The sequence below is a fragment of the Astatotilapia calliptera genome, chromosome 10 (assembly GCF_964374335.1).
Source record: "Astatotilapia calliptera chromosome 10, fAstCal68.1, whole genome shotgun sequence".
Classification (NCBI taxonomy): Eukaryota; Metazoa; Chordata; class Actinopteri; order Cichliformes; family Cichlidae; genus Astatotilapia; species Astatotilapia calliptera.
In genome coordinates this window covers 35,123,500-35,149,476 of record NC_137431.1, presented here as the reverse complement: position 1 = coordinate 35,149,476, position 25,977 = coordinate 35,123,500, and the positions used below count along the sequence as shown (strand labels likewise).

The following is a 25,977-nucleotide window of genomic DNA, read 5'->3' as shown; positions in this document are numbered from 1 at the left end:
AACAGCTGTTAATTTGGAGGTGAAAGATGTGAAGCCTAAGTTTACACGTTCTGGTGGTTTCACAGACCTCCAAACATTTCATATCAGTTTTATTCCATCACACTCAATTTCAATTCAATTCAATTTTCAATTCAATTTTATTTATATAGCGCCAAATCACAACAACAGTCGCCTCAAGGTGCTTTATATTGTACAGTAGATTGTACAAAAATAGATACAGAGAAAAGCCCAACAATCATATGACCCCCTATAAGCAGCACTTTGGCGACAGTGGGAAGGAAAAACTCCCTTTTAACAGGAAGAAACCTCCAGCAGAACCAGGCTCAGGGAGGGGCGGGGCCATCTGCTGTGATTGGTTGGGGTGAGAGAAGGAAGACAGGATAAAGACATGCTGTGGAAGAGAGACAGAGGTTAATAACAGATATGATTCCATGCAGAGAGGTCTGTTAATACATAGTGAGTGAGAAAGGTGACTGGAAAGGAAACACCCAGTGCATCATGGGAATCCCCGGCAGCCTACGTCTATTGCAGCATAACTAAGGGAGGATTCAGGGTCACCTGGTCCAGCCCTAACTATATGCTTTAGCAAAAAGGGAAGTTTGAAGCCTAATCTTGAAAGTAGAGATGCAAACACTCAACGTGCTGAACATAAAAGATAAAAACAGAACCTGTGCAGGTCTGAGCTTTAAGGCAACAAAAACAACCCAACAGCGAGTTAAACGGGACACGTGTGAGTGATGTTTGCTGATGTTTTTGTTTATGTCATTAGTTTGTATAATACCAATATTTTTTATTGTACTGGAGACTTCAGCGTGCTTGGCACCCGCCCTGTGATGCTTCCACTGAGATGATATCCATCATACTTTAACCCAAACAAACCTGACACACATGTCTCCAATAAGGATTATTTTATTGTTTTTTACCAGTAAATAACTGAAGGTTAACTTTAAGTTTACTTTTTTTAATGATGATTATTATGCAGTGGATTGTTATGACCTGCTTCCTTCCCTGTGACAGCTGTGATAGGCTCCACCCCCCCCCCCCCCCCACCCAACATTTCTCACAGGAAGGGTAATAATGCTGTACCCATGTTCACATTCAGACACATTAAACTAAAACACTGACAGCACGACTCACCTGCACAGGTTCTCACAGGTTCATGTTTGGGATTCTGCAGAGAAAAGTCTCAGTCTGGTGGGGACGGCTTCATGTGTTTATTCCTCCTGAGTCATGGGTTATTCCTCTTCAGCTGCTCAAATTAGACTTTGAACCAGGTTCTGATTCACATTCAAACAAAGTGATTTCAGAGTAAAGCTCTGACTGTCTCTACAGAGAGCCCTGACAACACAACATCTGCATCTACGAAGCAATGCAGAGCAACAAAGCCTACAGAGCGACATCCCTCCCCACGTGGGACAATCTGATCACCTCTCTCTGCTCCTCATCCCTGCCTACACCCCCTCAGGAAACAGACTTCTCCCAGCACCCAGGTCATTAAATCATGGCCAGATGATGATCTCAGGAGCAGGACCTGGAGACCTTCACTTGGTCTGTTCTTCTCCATGAAGTGTTGTTTAGAAAATGTAACAGCGACCAAGTCATCTGGGTTTATCCTAACTGAAAACTGTGGATGACAAGTGCTTCCTGACTGATAACAACCTCTTCCAGGGTGGAGAGGCATCCAAGCCCTCACTAAATACAATACAACGCCCAGAGCCCCCCCAACACCCAACAGCAGCTGCAAACTTCAAACTCTCTGTATTTATTATTGTAGGGTCTACCTTACAATATAAAGTGCCTTGAGGCGACTGGTGTTGTGAGTTGGCGCTGTATAAATACAATTAAATTGAACCTTCAGGTTTCTGGGCACCCACTTCCCTGCCGATCTCACCTGGACCCACAACACCATCGCCCTGGTGAAGAAGGCCCAGCAGCAGCTGCACCTCCTCCGTGTCCCGAGGAAGAATAACCAGGAGCTGCTGCTGACCTTCTGCTCCTCAGTGGAGAGCATGCTCTCCTCCTGCCTGGTGTTTGGTACTCAGTGGCCTCGACTGAGAACAGAAAGGTAGTGCAGAGGGTCATAACACTGCCTAAAAATTCCCTGGCTGCCCTCAAACACCCCAGAGCCTCCTTTCTCAGGAAAACCAGGGCCATCAGAGGTGACCCCTCACATCCCGTCTACCACCTGTTTGACCCACTGCCCTCCGGTTGGTGCCTCATGTCAGTCAAGTCCCACACCGCCAGACTCAAATAGCTTCTTACCCTGAGCCATTCAGACTGTTAACAAGCACTACCTCCCCACACCGCACCCCTGTCAAACCCACCACCGATCTGAGCCATGGTCGGAGTGCACCAGTGAAGAAAATGCATTCGTCATCACAGAGCATGACGTGAGGAACACCTTCAGGAGGGTGAACACCAGGAAGGCAGCAGGACCAGATGCAATCCCTGGCCGGGTCCTTAGAGCCTGCGCTGATCAACTAGCACCGGTGTTCACGGAGATCTTCAACCTCTCCCTGGCCCAAGCTGTGGTTCCCACGTGCTTCAAACAGTCCATTATTGTTCCTGTTCCAAAGAAACAACAGCCCGCTTGCCACAATGACTACCGTCCAGTAGCACTGACTTCAATTGTGATGAAGTGTTTTGAAAGACTGATGAGAGATCACATCACTTCTTCACTTCCTGCCACCATCGACTCACTTCAGTTTGCTTACCGGACTAATCGTTCCACAGACGATGCCATATCTCACCTGCTCCACACATCCCTGAGTCACCTGGACACTGGCAGAGGGAATTATGTTAGGATGCTGTTCGTGGACTACAGTTCAGCATTCAACACAATAATTCCCTCTAAGCTTTTCACCAAGTTGACGGATCTAGGACTCAGCTCATCACTGTGTCAGTGGATCCTCAACTTCCTCACAGACAGACCCCAATCAGTGAGGGTGGGAAAACAAGTCTCCCCCTCCATCTCACTCAGCACTGGAGTGCCTCAGGGCTGTGTTTTAAGCCCCCTGCTGTACTCACTGTACACTTATGACTGTGTAGCCACATCAGACACCACCTCCATTGTCAAGTTTGCTGACGACACTGCTGTTGTGGGCCTGATCTCCGACAACATCGAGACGGCCTACCTGGAGGAGATTAGGAACCTGGAGACCTGGTGCCAGGAGAATAACCTCCTCCTAAACATCAGCAAGACTAAGGAGCTGATCGTGGACTTCACTACAAAGCAGGCGAGGAATTACAAACCCCTCATCATCAGTGGCACGCCAGTGGAGAGAGTGGACAGTTTCCGATACCTGGGTGTCCACATCACTCAGGACCTGTCATGGTCCTGTCACATCAACACCCTGGTTAAGAAAGCCCGTCAGCGTCTCTTCTTCCTCAGAAGACTTAGAGACTTCCATCTGCCACTGAAGGTGCTCAAGAACTTCTACTCCTGCACCATCGAGAGCGTCCTGACGGCAAACATCTGCACCTGGTTTGGGAACAGCACCAAGCAGGACAGACGAGATCTGCAAAGGGTGGTGCCCTCAGCCGAACGCATCATTCAATCAGAGCTCCCTGACCTGCTGTCCATCTACACCAAGCGGTGCAAGTCCAAAGCTAGGAAGATTATGATGGACCTCTCCCATCCCAACAATGGACTCTTCTCACTGTTGAGGTCTGGGAAACGCTTCCGCTCCCTTAAGGCCAAAACAGAGAGAATGAGGAGGAGCTTCTTCCCCCAGGCTATTCGGGGCCTGAACCAGGTGTAGACTGGACTCTCCCAAACATGTCACTATAAGACTGGACTCTCACACACGTCACCACACGCACCACCACACATTTCCTATAATCCTATAATTCCTATAATTTATAATCTTTATAATCTCTTCTGCTATTTGCACATTCTTTACTGTAAATTCCTAAGTTAATTTGTAAATTCTGTAGTAACCTGTAAATTGTAAATATTGTAAAACTTTTCTTCTGTCATTTAATGGTCGGGCATTGTACAGCTACAAGCATTTCACCCCCATGTCATACTGTGTATGGTTGTGTGTGTGTGACAAATAAAATTTGAATTTGATTTGAATTTGGTCTGTGTAACCCTCATCACTCAGGAAACACACACAGACTTGGTACTCAGTCGAAGTCTTTTCTCCATGCTGCTTCCACGCACTTTGTTCTGCAATGTGTGCCTTTCTCTTGATAGCATATATTTCTCCTGTCTCCTATTTATACTTTACTCCAGCACAATTGGTGTGGAGCAACCATAATTTTGTTGGCAATACAGTGCTATTCTATTGTATTTTATTCTTTTCCATCTGGAACAACATCTACAGAAATAACGGCATCTGAAACAACATCTGCATCTGGAACAACATCTGCAGCAACAACATCTGCAGCTATAACTGCATCTCGAACATCTGGAACAACAGCCTCTGCAGGGACCAGCATCAACCCTACAGGAGGTGATGCCCCTTCAGCTGCATCCTTCCAGATATTCATGCAGACATTTTAACATTTTTCTGCTCATGTCTGTAGGAACGTGTGGCCCTTATCAAACTTCGTGTGCTGATGAGATGACGTGTATTCTGACTAGTCAGCTATGTGATGGAGTGGACGACTGTCCTGATGCCTCTGATGAAACTGATGCTCTCTGTGGTCAGTGACGATTTCTCTTTATATCTGACGTTTGTGGTGAGGTTTACCTGTAGAGCTCCTGTGCAGAATCACTGAGAGTGAGTGTGTGTGTCTGTGTGATGGTCTGGAGATGATCAGGAGGATGAGTAGCACTGGGCTTTGCTGTGGTGCATTCAGAGCGCTGTTATAAAGACCATCAGCGCCTCCTGTGCTTTAGCTCTGAGACCAGGTTGCCTCACTGGTTTAATAACAGCAGCTGTGTATAACTCATCAGTATGTCACTGGGCACTTTTCCTGTGTTTGCTGTCTCTTTGGTCAGTTTAGTGTCTGTTGTGTTGATGTAAAAGGTCCACTTGTTTCCAGAGCGTAGAATAGACTGTGCTGTTACACTGTAACCATGGCTCTCTGATTGAAACTACCCAGTTTAATCCCAAACAGTAAACAGCACAAGCAGAAGCTCTCTTAAAGAAACATCTCCACAAATGCTTTCCTGTACACATGGGATAGACGTGGTTGGGCACAGTGTTCATTAAAAACATTTAACTTCCTGCGATGATGTCATCACTCTTGTCTTTATAGCAACAGCATGTGACGGACAGTTTGTGCTGAGGGGCCCGAGCGGGTTGTTCAGTTCATCAAAGGCAGACAAATACAACAGCAGCAGCTTCTGTCGCTGGATCATCAGGTTAGACTGGTATACACACACTGTAACACACTCTGTAACACACACTATAACGCACACTCTATAACGCACTTTGTAACACGCACTGTAACACACACATTGTAACACACACCGAGGCGTTCTCAGGCCAGCCAACACATACAATCTCTCCAGCATGTCCTCGGTCTGGGTCTCAGAGAAGTCCTGCCATTAATTAATTCTTCAATCTTAAATATGATCAACCTATCTCTAATAATCGGTTATGTACCACAGGCCTTCAAGTTGGCAGTAGTTAAACCGTTACTTAAAAAAACCATCTCCAGACCCGGCAATTATACCAATTATAATTATTAGCTAATTACAGGCCAACCTCCAACCTTCCTTTCATATCAAACATTCTTGAAAGGGTAATTGCTAACAGGTCATTTGCAGAGGAATGGCTTATTTGAAAAGTTTCAGTCAGGTTTCAGAAAAAGGATAAGACAGGCCCATTTCACAATAGTGTTAGGATGCCTGGGTCGTCGACCCAGGGTTTTTGAGTTTATGTTATTATTTATAATTTCTAGTTTTTGGTTTCTTTGAGTTCTGTCTTATGGCTTATGTCTCTGTCGTCTTTAGTTGCTCTGTCTCCCCTATCACCTGTGTCTTTGTTCAGTCTGTGTTATGCGTTTCCTGTTTTACTTTGAAGGTCTGTGTCTTATCTCAGTGTGTTCAGTTTACGCTTCTTTGGTCTCGTCAGTTCTGATTTGTCCCAGCTGTGTTTCCCTCCTGTTACCCATTCCCTGATTGCTCCCTCTGTGTATTTAAGCCCAGTGTTTCTCTGTGTCCGTGTCGTGATCTACCGTTTTCCTAGCTGTGTGTTCTGTCATTCCTCCAGTTTAAGTTTGTTTTGAGTTTTTTCAGTTATGTTATATTTTGAGTACCAAATTAAAGCCTTTTTGAGTTCACGACTGTCTCCGGAGTCTGCACCTTGGGTCCTATTCCTGTCTGCACACAGCGACACCTAACAAATAGATGTACTCCAGAACAAGATAAATCAGCCTTAAAACACTCCTCCCCTACTTTTTTAACCTCCTAGGACCTGGCGTCCACATATGTGGATATCACATTTTGGTTACGAGGACATTATACTGCTACTGTTCTATCAAAATTTTAAACGAATATCCTCATATGTGGCTCTTATTTTTCTTAAAAACACAAACAAGGTAAAAAAAAATCTGGTAATTCTTTGTTTTTACATTCATCGGGTCCCAATATGCCCAAATATCAAAGAGAAATAAAAAATGCATGCCGTGGAAGAGTTCGGATCAAGGCTTGGATGGTCCAAGACATTAAAGGAAAAGAAGGGCAACTTTGGAAATGTTATACACTGCAAACAAAAACAGTTGGTCAGAGTGGATCTCATCAAACCATAGGGAATAATAAATGAACACAACCTGAACAGAGCAAATCACGATGAAGGTTTCAGCTACTCTCTCCACTGCAATAATTCCTCTGTCTAACTTCACAATTCAAGAAAAGAAGGCTGTCACTTCCCTGAGCGTGGGAGGTGCACCAAACAAATCTGATAATCACACAGAAAATACTACACTCCCCAGTGACAAACATACCTATGAAGCCTTAAAACAGCATCCCACAAAAAGACAGTCATCAGTTGCCTACAACAACTTGAAGAAGATAAAGGCATTGACCGTGTTAGGCTTTTTATGATAGCGAAGAAAAATATGCTCCAATTATTTTCACAACTTAGTATGAAAATTGTTAGAATTTTAAATTGTTTTACATGGAGCCATGGATGTCCTCTCTGGCTCAGAGACAAAAAGCTGCCGCCCCCATGCAGTAAACACTTTTTATTGCAGGTCAAAAAAACAAAATGTTAACATGGTTGATCAAAAGAGTTGAGGGTGGCCTTAGGTCTGATGTCAGCTCATGTTTCTTCTTCTGCAACTTTCCCGACATCTCCTTATTTTGAGATGACCATTCTACAGGCAACACTCCCATTACCATGACAACCACCTCTTGTCATCCGGTCATGCCTGTACAGTTAAAGAATGGGAGTAGAGCGTATTTCAGTAGGTTTATGGCCCAAAGAATGGCCCTCTCCCTGTCTGTTAGTATGAGAGTGATTCCAAAACTATTCTACTATACACTGTGTGCAGTGGGGGGGAAAAGCACAAAATATGGGATGCTAATTGTTAGATATTAGCCTTAAAGATAAAAAAATAAATTCCAACAACCACCCTACATACTATGCTATAACATGTAAGTTGAAGCTCCACAAAGGAGTCCCACTCAGACCCATTTCTACCAGTATAAACTCAACCACCTACAACATTTCCGAGCCCTTATTCAAATCAACTTTTTCAATGAAATTTATCTTTATTTATACAGCACCAAATCACAGCAACAGTCACCTCAAGGCACTTTATATTGTAAGTTAGACCCTACAATAATACATACAGAGAAAAACCCAACAAACATATGACCCCCTATGAGCAAGCATTTCAGTGACAGTGGGAAGGAAAAACTCCCTTTTAAACCTGGGTCAAAATCAAAACCCAAGAAGTGGAATCCTTCATTGCTCACATCAACTCAGTGGATAAAAACATAAAGTTCACCAGGTGAGACACAAAGGATAACTGATTGCTGTTTCTGGACTGTGCCATGCACATTGAGGAGAATGGAAACCTCAACACCGAAGTTTACCGGAAGCCCACACACAGACTAGTGCCTCCTCTTTGACTCCCACCACCCTCTGGAACACAAACTTGGAATAATCAGGACCCTACACCACCGGGCAGAAAATGTTCACTCTAAGCCTTGAGGCAAGGCATTCCAAGGCATTCAAATCAGCAATGATGCACAGAAAAGAACATCAGACACCAACGAGGGAGGATCAGAAGGACAAACAGAACAACATCATCATCCCTGATGTAGCAAGTTTATCAGAGAAACTCAGGAGAGTCTTCTCCAAGCACGACATCCCAGTGTACTTCAGACCTAGCCACACACTCAGACACAAACTGGTTCATCCCAAACACAAACCTAACAACACAGTGTATGTGCAGTGCAGCGAGGAATGCTCAGAACTCTACATTGGAGAAACCAAACAGTCACAAGATAGAAGAGCCACATCAACAGGAAAAGATTTTGGACAGAGAAGACAGATGGATTGAAAGAGGTCTGCCTCCTACAATCCGGTTTTGAGATGCCATCCCACACACTATCATAAGTTTCATGATAGGGTGAGGCAGGGTCTCACAATGGTTTTACCTGAAACCTCTGCTGATAATGACTTTTTTTCACACCTTGTAACAGTTTCTGACTGGAAGATCTAAAACTGCAAGAGATGTAGGGTCCTTGAAGTTCAGAAATACAGGCTGGAGCTTGAACTCCAAGGATTACATTTTTAAAATAAATTCTAAAATGTACTGGTAGGAAATGTAAAGAGATTAAAACTGGGATAATTCAATTCAATTTTATTTATATAGCGCCAAATCACAACAAAAGTTGCCTCAAGGCGCTTCATAGATACAGAGAAAAACCCAACAATCATATGACCCCCTATGAGCAGCACTTTGACAACAGTGGGAAGGAAAAACTCCCTTTTAACAGGAAGAAACCTCCAGCAGAACCAGGCTCAGGGAGGGGCGGGGCCATCTGCTGTGATTGGTTGGGGTGAGAGAAGGAAGACAGGATAAAGACATGCTGTGGAAGAGAGACAGAGGTTAATAACAGATATGATTCAATGCAGAGAGGTCTGTTAATACATAGTGAGTGAGAAAGGTGACTGGAAAGGAGAAACTCAATGCATGATGGGAATCCCCGGCAGCCTACGTCTATTGCAGCATAACTAAGGGAGGATTCAGGGTCACCTGGTCCAGCCCTAACTATATGCTTTAGCAAAAAGGAAAGTTTGAAGCCTAATCTTGAAAGTAGAGATAGTGTCTGTCTCCTGAATCCAAACTGAAGCTGGTTCCACAGAAGAGGGGCCTGAAAACTGAAGGCTCTGCCTCCCATTCTACTTTTAAATACTCTAGGAACAACAAGTAGGCCTGCAGAGCGAGAGCGAAGTGCTCTAATAGGGTGATATGGTACTACAAGGTCATTAAGATAAGATGGGGCCTGATTATTTAAGACCTTGTATGTGAGGAGCAGGATTTTGAATTCTGGATTTAACAGGAAGCCAAAACAGGAGAAATCTGCTCTCTCTTTCTAGTCCCTGTCAGGACTCTTGCTGCAGCATTTTGGATCAGCTGAAGGCTTTTCAGGGAGTTTTTAGGACTTCCTGATAATAATGAATTACAGTCGTCCAGCCTGGAAGTAATAAATGCATGAACTAGTTTTTCTTTTTCTTTTTTCTTTTTTTTTTTTGCCTGTCCCGTTTGGCTCTTTTGCATCAGAATTCTCTCCCAAACACGTCACTATAAGACTGGACTCTCACACACGTCACCACACGCACCACCACACATTTCCTATAATCCTATAATTCCTATAATTTATAATCTTTATAATCTCTTCTGCTATTTGCACATTCTTTACTGTAAATTCCTAAGTTAATTTGTAAATTTTTGTAGTAAATTGTAAATATTGTAGAACTTTTCTTCTGTCATTTAATGGTCGGGCATTGTACAGCTACAAGCATTTCACCCCCATGTCATACTGTGTATGGTTGTGTGTGTGTGACAAATAAAATTTGAATTTGATTTGAATTTGAATAACACTCAGTGTAACAGACACACCCCAACACATGAATGGTGAGTTCTTTGTAAAACAGACATTAAAACAAGCTCTTTCATTCACTAATAAAGAGTTGTGTTGTTTTCAGGGTTGATGACGGACTTTCAGTTCAGGTTACCTTCCCTCATTTTGAAACTGAAGAAAACAGCGACACTCTGAGGCTTTATGAAGGTGTGGGACCAAACAAAGTCTTCACAGGTGAATCCCACAGTCAGTCTGAACAGACCACAACTGCTATCCTTAACCCTATGGCTCACCTCCTGTTTTAATGATTGGCAGCTCAGTTCTCAGGCTCCACCTCTCCTGGAAATGTGTGGCTGCTGACCGACCAATCAACTGTGGAGTTCACCTCTGATGATATCAACAATCTGTCAGGGTTCATAGCCACGTACAGTGCAGCCAACATTTCCACGCTGTCAAGTAAGATGTGATAAACAGACTATTACAAGTTCTCTGAGCATTCCCTTTACCTGATGTGTTTTTGTGTGTAGACGAGGAGAAGCTCACCTGCAACTTCGAGCAGGGCATGTGTTTCTGGAGGCAGCAGCAAGATGATAACGGGGACTGGTTTCGAATCAGAGGCCCCACTTTTCCGACTTTAACTGGCCCAAGTGTCGACCACACGCTGGGTAACAGCTCAGGTGAGTTTCACGTGGAGATCATTACTACTGAATCATCAGTCAGTATGATTTAAAGATTGACTCCAATTAATCAGTTTGTATTGAATGCCATCAGGTTTCTACATTGTCACTTCTAAGAGTCCTGGCCAATGGGAGAAGAGCTTCAGGCTCGACAGCCTTCCTCTGACTCCATCCATGCAGCCCATGTGTCTGAGCTTCTGGTAACAAAATATCATTGTTAAATTACACCACTGGGCACTCACGTGATATCATCTATTTATGTAGAATCAGCCTGCAAGGATGACAGTTCTTTAAAAGAGAACAAGTAATTCAAACGAGTTTTTTCAAATTCAAATTTTATTTGTCACACACACAACCATACACAGTATGACATGAGGTGAAATGCTTGTAGCTGTGGAATGCAATACCCGACCATTAAATGACAGTGGTTTTACAGTATTTACAATTTACAGGTTATCCAAAATTTACAGATTTAACTTAGAAATTTACAGTAAAAAAAAATGTGCAAATAGCAGAAAGAGATTATAAATTATAGGAAGTGTGCATGAAGAAAAACCAGAGTGCGTGTGGTCATGTGATGTGTGGGAGAGTCCAGTCCTACACCTGGTTCAGGGCCCGAATAGCCTGGGGGAAGAAGCTCCTCCTCATTCTCTCTGTTTTGGCCTTGAGGGAGCGGAAGCGCTTCCCAGACCTCAACAGTGAGAAGAGTCCATTGTTGGGATGGGAGAGGTCCATCATAATCTTCCTAGCTTTAGTCTTGCCCCGCAAATGCCAAACTTCAGAGAGAAAAATGCAGACTTTAAATGTGTCATCTAACTCCAGCAAACCGCTTGCAAAGGCAACCTGTTGACTACAAAGAGACCTTTTACACAACAGAAGCACATTAAAGCTTCATTTTGAAAAACTAAAAAAGCCAGGATGAACTGTAGAAAAAAAGTACAAATCTTTTTAAACCCATACAATAGCGAAAATTGGATCTGACTACTTGCCAAAAACAAGTACAAAAACCAATACTTCCACCACACACATGAAAAAAAAATTCAGTGAATTGGAGGACAGGTTTTATTTTATTCTCTGCTGATAAAAAAATAAAACATTAATAAAAATGACCAGAAAAATAAAATTTCAATTAAAAAATAAACACTTCTGTTAAATTATTGCAAAATGTCCATATTGTAAACAAACAAACAAAATAACTAAAGTATTTTGAACTGTCTCCAGCTTTCAGACATAACATTAATGAACCTATTGCAGAGTATCCACATTTTAAACAACAAATATCAGTGAACTATATCGGACTGTCTCCAGCTTTCAGATTGAAAAATAAACACTTCTGTTCAGAATAAAATAAATAAAAATTATGTTTCAGAATAAAATAAACACTTCTGTTAAATGATTGCAGAATATCCATCATATATCCAAACAAAATAACAGTGAACAATTTAGTGCTGTCTACAGCTTTCAGATTCACATAACATTTTTTATTGTTGTGATTTGTCTTCTCGTAAAATTGCGGCCTCTCCAAGATACGTCTCCAAGTCTACACTAGAACCTACCACAACTCTGCCCACCGATGCTGGTGCCTAATCAGCAATTTCATCAAACATGCTGTCCAGACTAGTAGTGGGCTGGTTACTGCGTGCTTTTCTTGAAGGTGGTTCATTCAGGTCATGATGTTCCTGCTTGTCTCCAGGCAACCTTAGCAGCTCAAGTTGCAGAATCTCTTTGGCATTTCCAGCAGCTATGGTGCTGGAAAAAAAACGATGTTTATATTTAAAACAGAGAAAGAAAAAAGTTAGCTGACAATAGGTTAGCATCCTATTTTTTTGCAGTCACACACAGATACATACACACTCATATTCACATATAGATAGCCAATCTGAACGCTGGAGTCTCACACAGTTAACTACACAGTCACAGATACACACAGTTGCATAGAGTCATATTCACACACAGTCACACAATTACAGTCACACACAGTCAAAGGTAAACACACAGGCACACACTCACCTGGGATCGAGTCGAGTGGCGATGCTATAGAGTGGGTTTTCCTCCACATCAGTGAGCCGCGTCCTGACAGCTGCAGCCAAGGTTCCTTTCATTGCTTTGATCCCATGGTCCTCATCAGTCTTCCTTGTTAGAAATCTGTGGAGCACTGTGACTGCTGGAGTGATGTCTGCATCTGCAGAGCTGACTTTTCGAGTTAACTCCTCGAATGGACCCAGAACAGATATCACTTTCTCCAGCAATGTCCACTGGTGAGTCATGAGCGTATCAGGGAGTCCATATTCAGACACGAATATTCCCAGAGCCCGTTTCTGCTCAATCAATGATTGTATCATATAAAACGTGCTGTTCCAGTGGGTCTGAACAGCTTGCTGGAGCCGTTTCTCAGGCTGGTTGATCTGTAATTGAATGTATTTGAGACGGGAGCTGGCCAGAGCAGAATGTTTAAAATGTCCAACTATTTTGCGGCAAACTGCCACCACATCAGCAACACTCTTCAGTGACAGAAGGCCCTCATGAACAACCAGCTGGAGAGTGTGAGCAGTACAAGGTAGGCTGGGCAGCTCACCATCACTCATGGCCTTTATCACATTTTTTGCGGTGTCCTGAAGCACTATGTGGATGGACGTCTTCAGTATATCCCACATCTGGGGCATGCTATTGAAAAGCAGCTGCGATGGTTTAGCTAGTGTGCGAGCCCCTGAACGACTTTGCATGTAGTGTGACTTGATGACGAACAAACTCCTCATCAATCCACTGCGCCGTTAAACTGAGGCGTGACATCGAGCGCACACTGCTTGTCCAAATGTCTGTAGTGAAACTTAAGGCTGAAACCTGATGCATGAGATTATGCATGTGTTTTTTTTACCTTTTCAAAATGTGTTGGCACCATTATGCCCGTGATGTATGGGTGGCTGGGAATCTCATATTGCATCTCGAGTATGCTGAGAAGACGGCAAAATCCTATGTTTTCCACGACTGACAGTGGCTGATCATCCAGAGCGATAAACTGAGTCAGAGCCTATGTTATTTTGAACGCCCGTGGATTTTCTCTTGACATTGTAGTGTTGATGCATGTGTGTTCTTGATAAGTCTTCACATATCTCGCGCCAAAACTTCTGAACTGGTGGACAGAACCAAAGAGCGTGGATATAATTGTCCGGTGTATTGGTTTGGCAGTGTGAGCAGTTGTTGGTAGACGTATAACCCATCTTGAACATCCGATAACCTGTATAGTGCACTCTATGTAGTATTTTTTATTGAATTAATTGAAGACTGGGATTTCTAATTAGATGAAAGGTTTTTAGGCAAATCTGAGACCAGAAGTTTAGGTCTAAGTTAACTGATAAATCCGCTTCCCATTTTGCAATAGGAAGTGATATTGATTCATCTGTTTTAGAAAGCATTCTGTATATTTTGGATAGTAATTTGGGGGTTTTAAGAGTAAGAAATTGAACCACACTTGGTGGTGTTTGTAGTTCAACTTGACCCGGTTGAAGATAGAGCGCCTCTTGATTGCTAATAATAGGGTATCAGGTGAGTGGGTTCAGCTGAGTGGGCTGGCATTGTCATGGTCCTTTGTATTCCTATTCCGTACCCTCAGTCTTGTCTCTGTGTTTTTGGCTTCTGTCTCTGGTCAAGTTTGTGTCTCTAGGCCTGGGTCACTGTGTTCATTACTTCCTGTCTTATTTTGATAGTCTCTTGTCCAGTGTGCATTGTGTTCTGCTTTCCTTCCCCTATCTCATTAGTCTGATTTAGTTCACCTGTGCTTTGTTTTCCCCAGCTAGGTTCTATCTTCCTAATTACCTTGTGTTTATTTAAATCAGATCAAAGGTTTGAAGAGTGATCCTCACAGTTCTACATAACATTTTTATGTATTTTTACATTTCTAAGTGTTCAACCTGTCCAAGCAATCTGTTAATTTAGTGGCAGCCTTACATGGTATTTTAAGCTGCTCTGAATTAAACTGCACAATCAGCGCACAGATGTGATCTGATTATGGTGAATAACTCTGTGGGCAGGTACCACATGTTTGGACAGGATGTTCACCAGCTCAGAGTCCGGCTGCTGATGGAATCTGATGTTACCATATTCCAGAAAGATGGTGACTATGGCGACACCTGGAACTATGGCCAGGTGACCCTTAACCTGACATCAGAGGCTATGGTCAGTGAAATCACACAGGAAGTCCACAGATCAGTCAGGTGATCAATAAGTGATTCATTGGCATGACCTCTGACCTCTGAAGGTGGCGTTTGAAGCTCTGAAGAAAGGAGGGATGTTGAATGACATTGCTCTGGATGACATCACACTGACCTCTGATGCCTGTGGGCCCGCCCCCCCTGAACCCACCAATGTACCACCTCCAACAACCACATCCCCCATACCAGGTGAGAAAAAAATCCCCCCCTCCCCATACCAAGTAGATTAGATCAGATTAGATCAAATTAGATCAGATTAGATCAGATTAGATTAGATTAGCAGAACACCGACAGAAGTTGCAGAGTTAGAATATCAAATAAAGGGGAATGAGAGAGTACGAACATTAGCATAAAACTATAGCATATATACACACACACATATATAAATACAGAATATATAATAAGAATAAATCAGAATACTAGTGAAATATACTCATTGATGAGATGCAGACAGCCAAAGTTTGTTGCACATTTCAACTATTGTAAGTCAAAAAACACTGCAGCTTAGTTGGTCCCGCCCCCCTCTGTCCTCCTGTTTCCCCTCCCCCGCACCTGCAGCAGGGAGTTAAATCGTTTGATGGCGTGTGTATTTATCTATCTATAGTTATGGATGATAGATAGATAGACTATTAGCTTGGTGTTCCAACATTCGAAAGAAGGGACTGCTCTCACAGCTAGAGATTGACGAGGTACAACACAAATGCTACGGCAAGGAGGAGTCAGGATGCCAGGTCAGGGGGGAGATATCATCACCCCCACCCGAGATTGGGTACTAAGCCCCAATTGCGACAAAAGAAGGATCGTTGAGTGTGAGAGGAACTGACCTGAAAGATCATGGCCAAGCTTGAAACCACGGCCCCCCCATAGCCAGTTACCAAGACTACATGAAGTGCCCTCAGAAGGTCTGCTAGATGATGTTAATGCAGCACTACGGATGATACCTACAGCCACGATTATCAACACTAACAAGCTGATCTACACCACGGCAACAGTGATCAATGAGATGCTTGGATATAAGTTGAACAGCCACATGGGGCAGCATGGAGAAGGAGGCTAGAGGCTAAGATCAAGGTAGCACAGAGGGAGGTTAGCCAACTATTGGAGCTGCAGAAAAGTGCGATGAAGAAGGTGCCTAAGAAGTACAGCAAGCTGTCCATACCTGAGGCCTTGGAAACTGCCAAGCAATGACTCACAGCCTTGGCCACCCGCTTGAAGAGGTACACCAGAGAGATCGAAGGCAGGAGAATAAACCAGCTGTTCTCCACAGAACCAGCCAAGGTGTACTCTCATTTGCAGGGGAACAATATGAGAACAGCACCACCATGCTGGAGACGGAACAATACTGGAAGAGCACATGGAAGAAGGACGTAACCCATAACAGCAATGCTCCGTGGCTAGTGGATCTGAGGGCAGACCACAGCGACCTCCCTGAACAGGGTCCAGTAACCATCACAGTGGCAGATATCCAAGAAAGGGTCTCCAGTATGAAGAGTTGGACAGCACCAGGGCCAGACATGGTTCGCGCCTACTGGCTAAAGAAGCTGACTGCACTCCACGAGCACCTGGCAGCACAAATGAACCAGCTGCTAGTTGACAAGAGACACCCAGAATGGCTAACCAAAGGCCAGACAGTCCTGATCCTCAAGGACCCCAAGAAGGGATCGGTCCCCTCCAACTACCGACCAATAACCTGCCTCAGTACCACGTGGAAGCTCGTGTCATAGCGGCTAAGATGAACAGGCACATGCAGAGGGTCAGGCAAGTCCTAAGAAGTCAGCACACCTACGCCCTGCCCGTGATCAGGTACCCTGCTGAGATAATAAGTTGGCCAAAGGAGGAGATAGAAGCCACTGACATCAAGACAAGAAAGCTCCTTACCATGCATGGAGGGTTTCACCCCAAGTTCAGCACCCCGAGGCTGTACGCTAAGCGGAAGGAAGGAGGCCGGGACTGGTGAGTGTCAGCACCACAGTCCAGGATGAGACAACAAACATCCACAAATACATCAGTAAGATGGTCCCAGCCGTGCTCAGTGAATACCTCAGGCTGTAGAAACCCAAGACTGAGGAGGATGAGGAGGCGCCTTCATGGAAGGACAGGCCCCTGCATAGTATGTACCACCAGCAGATAGAGGAGGTGGCTGATATCCAGAAATTCTAAAAGTGACTGGACAAAGTCGGACTGAAAGACAGCACAGAGGCACTAATCATGGCAGCACAAGAACAAGCTCTGAGCACAAGATCCATAGAGGCTGGGGTCTATCACACCAGGCAAGACCCCAGGTGCAGGCTGTGTAAAGATGCCCCTGAGGCAATCCAGCACATAACAGCAGGGTGTAAGATGCTAGCAGGCGGGGCATACATGGAACGCCATAACCAAGTGGCCGGCATAGTGTACAGGAACATCTATGCCGAATATGGTCTGGAGGTCCAGAAGACGCCCCCAAGGGTGGTGGAGAATGACCGAGCTAAGATCCTGTGGGACTTCCAGATACAGGCGGACAAAATGGTGATGGCTAACCAACCGGACATAGTGGTGGTAGACATGCAGAGGAAGACATCCCAAGTGATAGATGTAGCTATACCAAATTTTAGCAACGTCACGAAAAAGGAACACCAGAAGCTGGAGAAGTACCAAGGGCTCAGAGAAGAGCTCGAGAAGATGTGGAGGGTGAAGGTAACAGTGGTCCCAGTGGTTATCAGACCATTCAGTGATCCCCAAACTGGGCGAGTGGCTCCAACAGATCCCAGAAACAACATCAGAGATCTCTGTCCTAGGAACAGGTAAGATACTGCAGGACCCTGAAGCTCTCAGGCCTCTGGTAGAGTACCAGAATTTTTTTTTGATATACAGTCACCTCAAGTTCCTTGAGATAATGCCAAAGAGTGTGCAAAGCAGTAATCAAAGCAAAGGGTGGCTATTTGGAGGAATCTAAAACATAAAACATGTTTGGAGTTACTTCATACTTTTGTTTACTACATAATTCCATATGTGTTCATTCATAGTTTTAATGCCTTCAGTGAGAATCTACAAAGTAGACAGTCATGAAAATAAAGAAAAACTATTAAATGAGAAGGTGTGTCCAAACAAGTTATCCCAGCAGAGGAAAACAAAAAGCCCCCGCAGCGCTGCATGCAGAGCTTGCAGTGAGAAACAAACCCCACCCGCATACCAGCTGAGAACCCCCACCACAGACTAGGTGAGAAATAACCATACTTCCATACAGATAAGATATAGCAGGTAAACTGAATCTTTTGTCTGATAATTTAATGATGTCAGCAATTGTCCTTTGTACCAGTCAATTCAATTCAATTTTATTTATACAGCACAAAATCATAACAGTCACCTCAAGGCGCTTTATATTGTAAGGTAGACCCTATAGTAATACACACAGAGAAAAAACCAACAATCAAATGACACACCTGTGATGCTGATACTCTGCTACCTCTGTTCTCTGATCGGTCCAGCTGACTGTGGAGGCCCGTTTGACCTCTGGGAGCCAAACTCTACATTCAACACACCAAACTACCCAGAATCCTATGGGAATGGGGCAGAGTGTGAGTAAACCTGTCTGCTTTCAGCCTACCTGTATTTACACATGATCACTGGTTTCACTTGAGAACGTGTGACGTTTTTACCTGGCAGCAGGTTGTAATTACTCATAATGCTGTTCTGTTGCAGGTCTGTGGACTCTGCATGCTGGGGAAGGTCACAATATTCAGCTCCACTTCCTGGACTTTGACATTGAAGCATCCAGTGATATGGTGGAAGTCCGGGATGGGGCGGGGCCTAACTCCACCTTACTGGGTGAGGTTGTGTTTACCCACAATCCTCTGCAGCTTTATCCTCACCAGAAGACGTCCAAGTGAATTTTACGCTGACCCAAGTGATAACTTCTCTCTTTTTGTCTTACCCAGCTGTCCTCACAGGAAATGGCCCCACCCATGACTTCTTCTCAACAGCCAATCAAGTTACAGTGTGGTTCTATACAGACAGTTCAGTTTCTGGGAAAGGATTCAGAGCCAACTTCACCTCTGGGGTCAACCTGGGGTCACCAGGTGAGCTCATCACACGTGAAGAGACAGCAAAGATGTCATGGTCCTGGGTCGGTGACCCAGCGCTTTAAGTTTATTATTATCATTTTCTAGTTTATTATTATGATGATTATTATTGTTTGAGTTCTCTTTGGTCTGCCTCTGAGTCTGCGTCTGTATCTCTGTCTGTCTATGGCGTCACCCCATCTGTTTGCGAATCTGTCTGTTCAGTTCAGCGTCTTGTCTGGTTCCCTGTGTCTGAGTTTCCTGTTTTATTGTGAAGGTCTGTGTCTTATGTGAGTGTGCTCAGTTTACTATTCCCCTGTCTCGTCAGCTGTGATTTCTCCCAGGTGTGTTCCCCTCCTCTGCCTCATCCCTTGATTACTGCCGTATGTATATTAGCCCTGTGTTACCTTTGTTCTCTGTCGCATCGTTAATGTCTACTCACCTTCATTCTGTACTCTGTTTTCCGTCCGTGTGTATCTGCCTGTTAGTTTGTATTTTCCCAGTTTAGTTGGTCCGCTGTTTACCTGCTAATAAAGCGGTTATTTTGAGTTCTACTTCGCCTCACTGAAACCTGCATTTTGGGTCCTTCTCTCCTTGCCTGCCGGTACGTAAACATGACAAAAGATGTACTGATTGATTACTGACAGCTCATGTGACGTTTGAACAGCTCCGTGTGCTGATGGTCAGTTCCAGTGTCAGACAGGAAGTTGCATCCATGGTAACAATCAGTGTGATGGTGTGGTCGACTGTCCCGACAGCTCTGATGAAGCCAAATGTGGTAAGTCACTCATAATCAATACTGATAATAAATACACAGTATCAGGTCATTTTGATTTCATGCTGCCCCCAAAGTGTGTGAATCAAAACAGAATCTAATCATCTGTAAATATTTTATATAATTTAATGTCGGTAGGAGTTTTTTGTGTTTGTGGGTTGGTGTTGGTGGGTGTTGGTGGATGAGCTCATCGAGCAGATGTTCACTAAAGACAGTGACAAGGAAGTTCTCTAACATCTTAAATTAGTCACGTGACCCCAGTTTGTCCACAGCACCTGTTCTGCTTCAGGTTTTAAGAAATTTGTGTATCAGTTATGTTGCAGGTAAATGGTTCCAGTCGGCTTCAGGTTCAAATTGTCTCTTCTCTGTTCACGGTGTGCACTGACACCTGGAGCTCTCAACTGTCTAACTTCACCTGTCAGTACCTCGGATACAGGTAACTACTTCTCTCTGGAAACTTGAGGACTTTAGTCAAACTGTTTGAGTGTTAAACAGTTTGATTTTTAAATACAGAAATCCTGGAAACTTTGAAGAACAGCTAATTTTTTCTTACATCTGTCTGTCAGGTGAGCCTGATTGTTCCAGCTGGACTGAAGGTTCCAACAGAAACAGGAAATGTTGAAGAGGCCCGTAGACTCAGATCTGGTATTTGTTGCAGGTCCGGGAAGGCCTCGTTCCTGCCGGCTCGGCCACAAGACTCGCCGTTTGCTCTCATCACAATCAGCAATGATGGGACACTGAAAACCAACATCAGGTACCAGAACCAAACCAGAACTAGGGCGCCTTTCAGAAACCCAAGGTTACCTTACAAAAGAAAAACTAAAAAGGAAAATAGTTATTAAAATACATAAAATAAGTTAAAATTGCTTGACAACAGACAAAATCAGCACTAAAGCGAATAAGCAGGCTTGAACAGATGTGTTTTGAGCTGTAGATAAGGGAAGAGAGTCTGCATTTCTTGAGGCTGGTGGAAGAGAGTTCTAGAGCTGGGGAGCTGAACCGAAGGCTCTGTTCCCCATCGTGGTAAGACAAGCAGCAGGAACCACAAGATGAATAGGAGGTGAGGATCTGAGAGGGCGGGAAACAGTGGTGATATGAAGCAGATCACACAGATAGGAAGGACAAGCTTTGGATACACTTATAAATAATAAATAAATAATAAATAAATTTTTATTTATATAGCACCTTTCTAGACAGAATCACAAAGTGTTGCACATAAGATAACAAATATATCAAAAGGTAAAACACTCAATATAAAGCAGGCAGAAATTTAACCAAAAACTGTTAAAAAGGTGAGTTTTTAGTTGTTTTTTAAAAAAAACTACAGAGTCCACAGTTATTAATGTATGAGGGAGAAAGTTCCAGAGTCTTGAGGCCACAGTGGCAGAAGCTCTATCACCCATATGTCTGTGAAGGTTCTCAGTCATCCAGGTCATCGTAGTCTAAGGAGCTTGGAAAGAAAAGCGTCTGGACTTCTTTGAGTTGCTTGAAGACGTTTCACCTCTCATCCGAGAAGCTTCTTCAGTTCTAAGGTCAAATAGTGGAGAGTCCCAGATTTAAACCTAGTGGGAGTTTCCCCCCACAGAGGGACAAAAGGACCCCCTGATGAGAGCCAAGGTGTGAAAATGGGTGTGGGTCACAATCAGCCATATCACCCTTAGTTCTCATCTTAGTCTGTTTTATAGCAAGTAAGCCCTGATCAGATGACCTCAGGGACCTGCTAGGGACATCGGGCTGTAGCAGATCAGAGATGTAGGCTGGTGCCAGTCCATGCAAGGCTCTAAATGTCAAGACCAGGATCTTAAAATGTACTCTAAATTTAACAGGAAGCCAGTGTAGCTGAAATAGCAATGGTGTCACATGTGAATACTTGGAGGATTTTGTCAGGAGCCTAGCTGCAGCGTTTTGCACAACCTGCAGACGATCCAGAGAACCTTTGCTTAGACACATTAACAAAGAGTTACAATAATCCAAGCATGAGGAAATAAATGCATGTATAGCTATCTCCAGTTCAGGGCAAGTTAAAATAGGGCTTAACTTAGCCACATTTCTTAAGTGATAAAAACAAACCAGAGATTTCACATGCCCATCCAATGTGAGAGTCGAGTCAAAAGTGACACCTAAATTCCTGATAGAGGATTTAACATACACTGAGAGAGGACCAAGGGCTTTCACTATCTGGGATAAAAATCTGTCCGGAGCGCATATGAGGACTTCAGTTTTCCCCTCAGTGAATTGGAGGAAATTTGCAGCCATCCAACGTTTGATGGAATCTAAGCAATCATTCAGAAGCTGAAGCTTAGATAAATCCTGGGGCTTAAAAGAGATGTACAACTGAATATCATCAGCATAACAGTGATAAGACATGTCCTCAAAAGAGCCCATTATGTGCTGGAGGGGGAGAAGATATATTAAAAACAATAAAGGCCTCAAAACCGAACCCTGAGGGACACCATAAGTAAGGGAGGTAGAGGATGACCTAAAACCGGAGACCACCACAGAAAAAGATCGGTCACGTAGATATGAGGAGAACCACTCCAAGGCAGTACCCTATACACCAACCCAGTGTTTAAGCCTTTCGAGGAGAATGTGATGGTCAACATTGTCAAAAGCCGATGTGAGGTCCAACATTAGGAGGACCAAGTATTTTCCTGCATCATTACTCATCAAAATGTCACTACAGACCCAAAGAAGAGCTGTTTCTGTGGAGTGAGCTCATGGAAAGCCGGACTGAAACTTATCAAAAATGCTATGTTTGTCCAGAGCCGCTATAAGTTTCTTAGCCACAACCTTTTCTAGAAGCTTAGTGATTAACGGTACTTTGGAGATTGGTCTGTAGCTGCTCCAAACAGAGGGGTCTAGCTGAGGTCTTTTTTAAAGCAGGAGAATAGCAGCATTTTTTTAAAATAAACTGGAACTATACCAGACGCCAGTAAAGAGTTGATTAGAGTGAGCACAGATGGACCAATAACCAGAAGACATTTTTGAATAATGATGCAGGTACAGTGTCAAGAGGACAAGAGGATGCTTCCACTGAATTCACTAGTTTTACCAGCTCAGGTAGTGAAACAGGAGAGAAAGTATCCAAGATGACGGGCCAAGATGGGGTGGAGATTGAGATAACAGGTGCTGAATGACAAGAAGTTATTCCTATGTTATTAATCTTTGCAAGCAGAAAATAAAGAAAATGTTCAGTCTTCATTAGATGAAATAGGAGCCACAGGTAGAGCAGGAGTAACAATGTCACTAATGGTGTTAAAAAGCACCTTAGGATTACCTCTGCTCTTTGTAACCAAATGTAAGAAATAGGCAGCCCTCGCATCTCTGATAGCATTATTAAAAGAAGCTAAAAGGTCCTTTAGGTAGAGGAGATGAACATTTAGGTGAGTTTTCCTAAATGTATGTGAGAAGTAAGATTTTAAAGTTTATCCTGGCTTCTATGGATAACCAGTGAAGCTGCTGAAGAATTGGGGTAATAGACCTGAGCTGCACAATTTTGAAGAAGTTGAAGTTTATGAAGGGATTTATTAGGGAGACCAAATAAGAGGGAACAACAGTAATCAGTCCAGGAAGTACTAAGACTATGGACGAGGATGGCAGCAGTATGGGGAGGAAGGAAGGGACGGAGTCAGTTAATATTATGTAAGTGGAAGTATTTTCAGTGTTAATGGAAAAACTGTGGGATTTGGTTAAGATAGAGGCTGTGCCAACAAGTAAAACCTGTTTTATTACTGTTAGGTTTAGGAAAATGGGAGGAGAACAATGATCTAATCTCAATAAGACAGTTTGAGAGGGAGGTAGGTGGGAGGGATGAATCGGGTTTAGAAGAAATGTAGATCTGGGTGTCATCAGCATAACAATGAAAATTGATATTATATTTTTGGAATATATGACCAAGAGGGAGCATGTAGCTGATGAATAAAAGAGGCCCTAATACTGAACCCTGTGGCACACCAGCAGAGACAGGACAGAGACATGAAGAGTGTAATTTCAATTGGATAAACTGAGTGCGGTCTGAGAGATATGAGGCAAACCAGGCAAGGGGGGTATGACTAATGCTAATGGATGCTAACCGGTTCAGCAGGATATTGTGAGAAATGGTATCAAACGCCGCACTAAGACCAGGAAAAATGAGGATGGATAGGAGATCAGAATCAGCTGCCATCAGAAGGTCATAGGTAATCCTTAACAAAGCAGTTTCTGTGCTATGATTGGGGTGGAAACCAGACTGAAATTGTTCATAGAGATTATGGTCATTGAGGTGTAACTGAAGCTGGGGGGGCGACAACTTTTTCAAGAAATATGATGTACAGGACTCTGCCACTTTTCCCTAACCTTTGACCTCACAAAACATGCTCTTGGGTCAGGTCTTTTTCATGACCTTCTTTGTGGATGTTAATGCTTGTTGTGTTACAGTGAAACTTGCCACAGAGAGGAAGTGATGTCACTGGCCTGTAATAACCAGCGTGAGTACTCTCAGAAATGCAGACATGTTTCAGGCTCAGTGAATTTATGTTTATGTATGAAATGAAACGTGTTTCAGCGTGTGGAGTCCGTCAGGTCACAAATGTCTCAAGGGAGGCAGACCAATCAGAGCACAGGACACCTGGTGATGAAGGTGAGAGTATGAATGACCTGAACCCATGATCCTGATCGTGTTTCAGCCTGACTGTAGTCACATTGTTCTAACTGTCAGGTGCTGGCCGAGTGGTGGGCGGGGTTAATGCTGAGGAGGGTGCATGGCCGTGGATAGTGTCTCTTCAGTGGAAGGGACGTCATGCCTGTGGAGCCTCAGTGATTGGCAGTGACTGGCTGCTGACTGCGGCTCACTGCGTTTATGGGTGAGAGGCTCACAGCTGCTGCCTGCATGGGGCGCTAACAAGTGTTAATGTTGATGTTGGACATGAAGACATAGGTGCACGTCTGTCTCTGCAGGAAGAACGTTGACCTCCAATCATGGTCGGCGGTTCTCGGTCTTCACGCTCAGAATGATCAAACCTCAGAGGCTGTTCAGACCCGACAAGTCGATCGCATCATCTTCAATGAGCAGTACAACAGACGGACCAAACAGGCCGACATCGCCATGATGCATCTACAGCAGCCAATCAACTTCACCCGTCAGTAACGGCACAAAAACACAGGTATGGGTGGAGGCAGGCTGCAGGGCGCTGATAAATGTGCGTGTGTGTTTCAGAGTGGGTCCAGCCAGTGTGTTTACCACCTGAAGGTCAGAATTTCACAGCAGGAAGAAAATGTTTCATCGCTGGCTGGGGCCGAAACACTGACGGTAACCAAGCACCAGGTTGCACAACCTTTGACCTCCACAGTCTCGTCCTGTACAGGTCCACCTGTTCTCTATCATAAAGTTCATTACCAATGAACTTCTTCATAACACCTGTACAGGGGGAGGATGCTTTTATAACTTGCGTATTTAAATTAAATTAAGGCTTATTATTATGATTACCTTTTTGGGTGGCGCTGTTACTTGGTTTCTCGCTCTCTGCGGTAGAGTATCACTTCCTGTTTCTGTTCCAACCAGTGACTGTATAAAAGTCATTGGTTTTATACAGTCATTGGTTCCAACACACAGTGGTGTTTTTGTGTAGCTTGTCTGTGTAGCAATTTAACTAAAAACTTATAGATAAATTATTTCATAGTATAATCTTCACGTGCTTCATCCGAAGCACACTCTCTGTGTACTCACTCCCTAATTTATAGCCAAAGTATTCACTCACTGTGTCTTTACTGATTCTCTATCTTAGCTTAGCTCGTAGCCGACTCGCTAGCAGCATGGCCTCTTCACCTGTCCCTCCTGCACTTTCCTGCTCATTGTGTCAGTTACACCTCGGCCTCCTTTGGCAGTAATGATACCTGTAACAAATGTAGCATATTTGCAACTCTGGAGGCCAGGATTACTGAATTGGAGACTCGGCTTCGCACCCTTCATTCACCCGTAGCTAGCCCCTGTAGCTGATGCAGCCGAAGGTAGCGTACTGACTCTGGTAATTGGTCATTCTGTTCTCAGACATGTGAAGCTAGAGACACCGGCAACCATAGTCAATCGTCCTCCAGGGGCCAGAGCAGGCGACATTGAGGGAAATTTAAAACTGCTGGCTAAGGGTAAACGTAAATTCAGTAACATTATAATTCTTATAATTCTTTGCTAAAATAATGTAGTTTTGTTATGATACTGGATTGGGATGTACAATGCTTCCACATCTGCAGCACAAACTCTAAACAAACGCTTTATTCAGGTTAATTGTAAATTCTGTCTCTGCTTGGA

General features: G+C 43.8%; 1 protein-coding gene across 2 annotated transcripts in view; it reads left to right on the top strand.

The window, feature by feature from the left end:
• tmprss15 (transmembrane serine protease 15) overlaps positions 1-25,977 on the top strand; it is a 34,473-nt gene that overhangs the window by 2,360 nt on the left and 6,136 nt on the right. For both annotated transcript variants that reach the window (XM_080307687.1, XM_026182727.2), the window contains 20 exons: positions 4,329-4,457; positions 4,531-4,650; positions 5,209-5,314; positions 10,119-10,228; positions 10,310-10,450; positions 10,522-10,671; positions 10,766-10,871; positions 14,700-14,844; positions 14,927-15,068; positions 18,347-18,436; positions 18,561-18,686; positions 18,797-18,937; positions 19,587-19,697; positions 20,007-20,130; positions 20,353-20,448; positions 24,111-24,160; positions 24,238-24,312; positions 24,391-24,535; positions 24,630-24,811; positions 24,889-24,981. In XM_080307687.1, the coding sequence (XP_080163813.1) occupies positions 4,329-4,457; positions 4,531-4,650; positions 5,209-5,314; positions 10,119-10,228; positions 10,310-10,450; positions 10,522-10,671; positions 10,766-10,871; positions 14,700-14,844; positions 14,927-15,068; positions 18,347-18,436; positions 18,561-18,686; positions 18,797-18,937; positions 19,587-19,697; positions 20,007-20,130; positions 20,353-20,448; positions 24,111-24,160; positions 24,238-24,312; positions 24,391-24,535; positions 24,630-24,811; positions 24,889-24,981 (2,382 nt within the window). The remainder of the gene's footprint in view (positions 1-4,328; positions 4,458-4,530; positions 4,651-5,208; positions 5,315-10,118; positions 10,229-10,309; positions 10,451-10,521; positions 10,672-10,765; positions 10,872-14,699; positions 14,845-14,926; positions 15,069-18,346; positions 18,437-18,560; positions 18,687-18,796; positions 18,938-19,586; positions 19,698-20,006; positions 20,131-20,352; positions 20,449-24,110; positions 24,161-24,237; positions 24,313-24,390; positions 24,536-24,629; positions 24,812-24,888; positions 24,982-25,977) is intronic.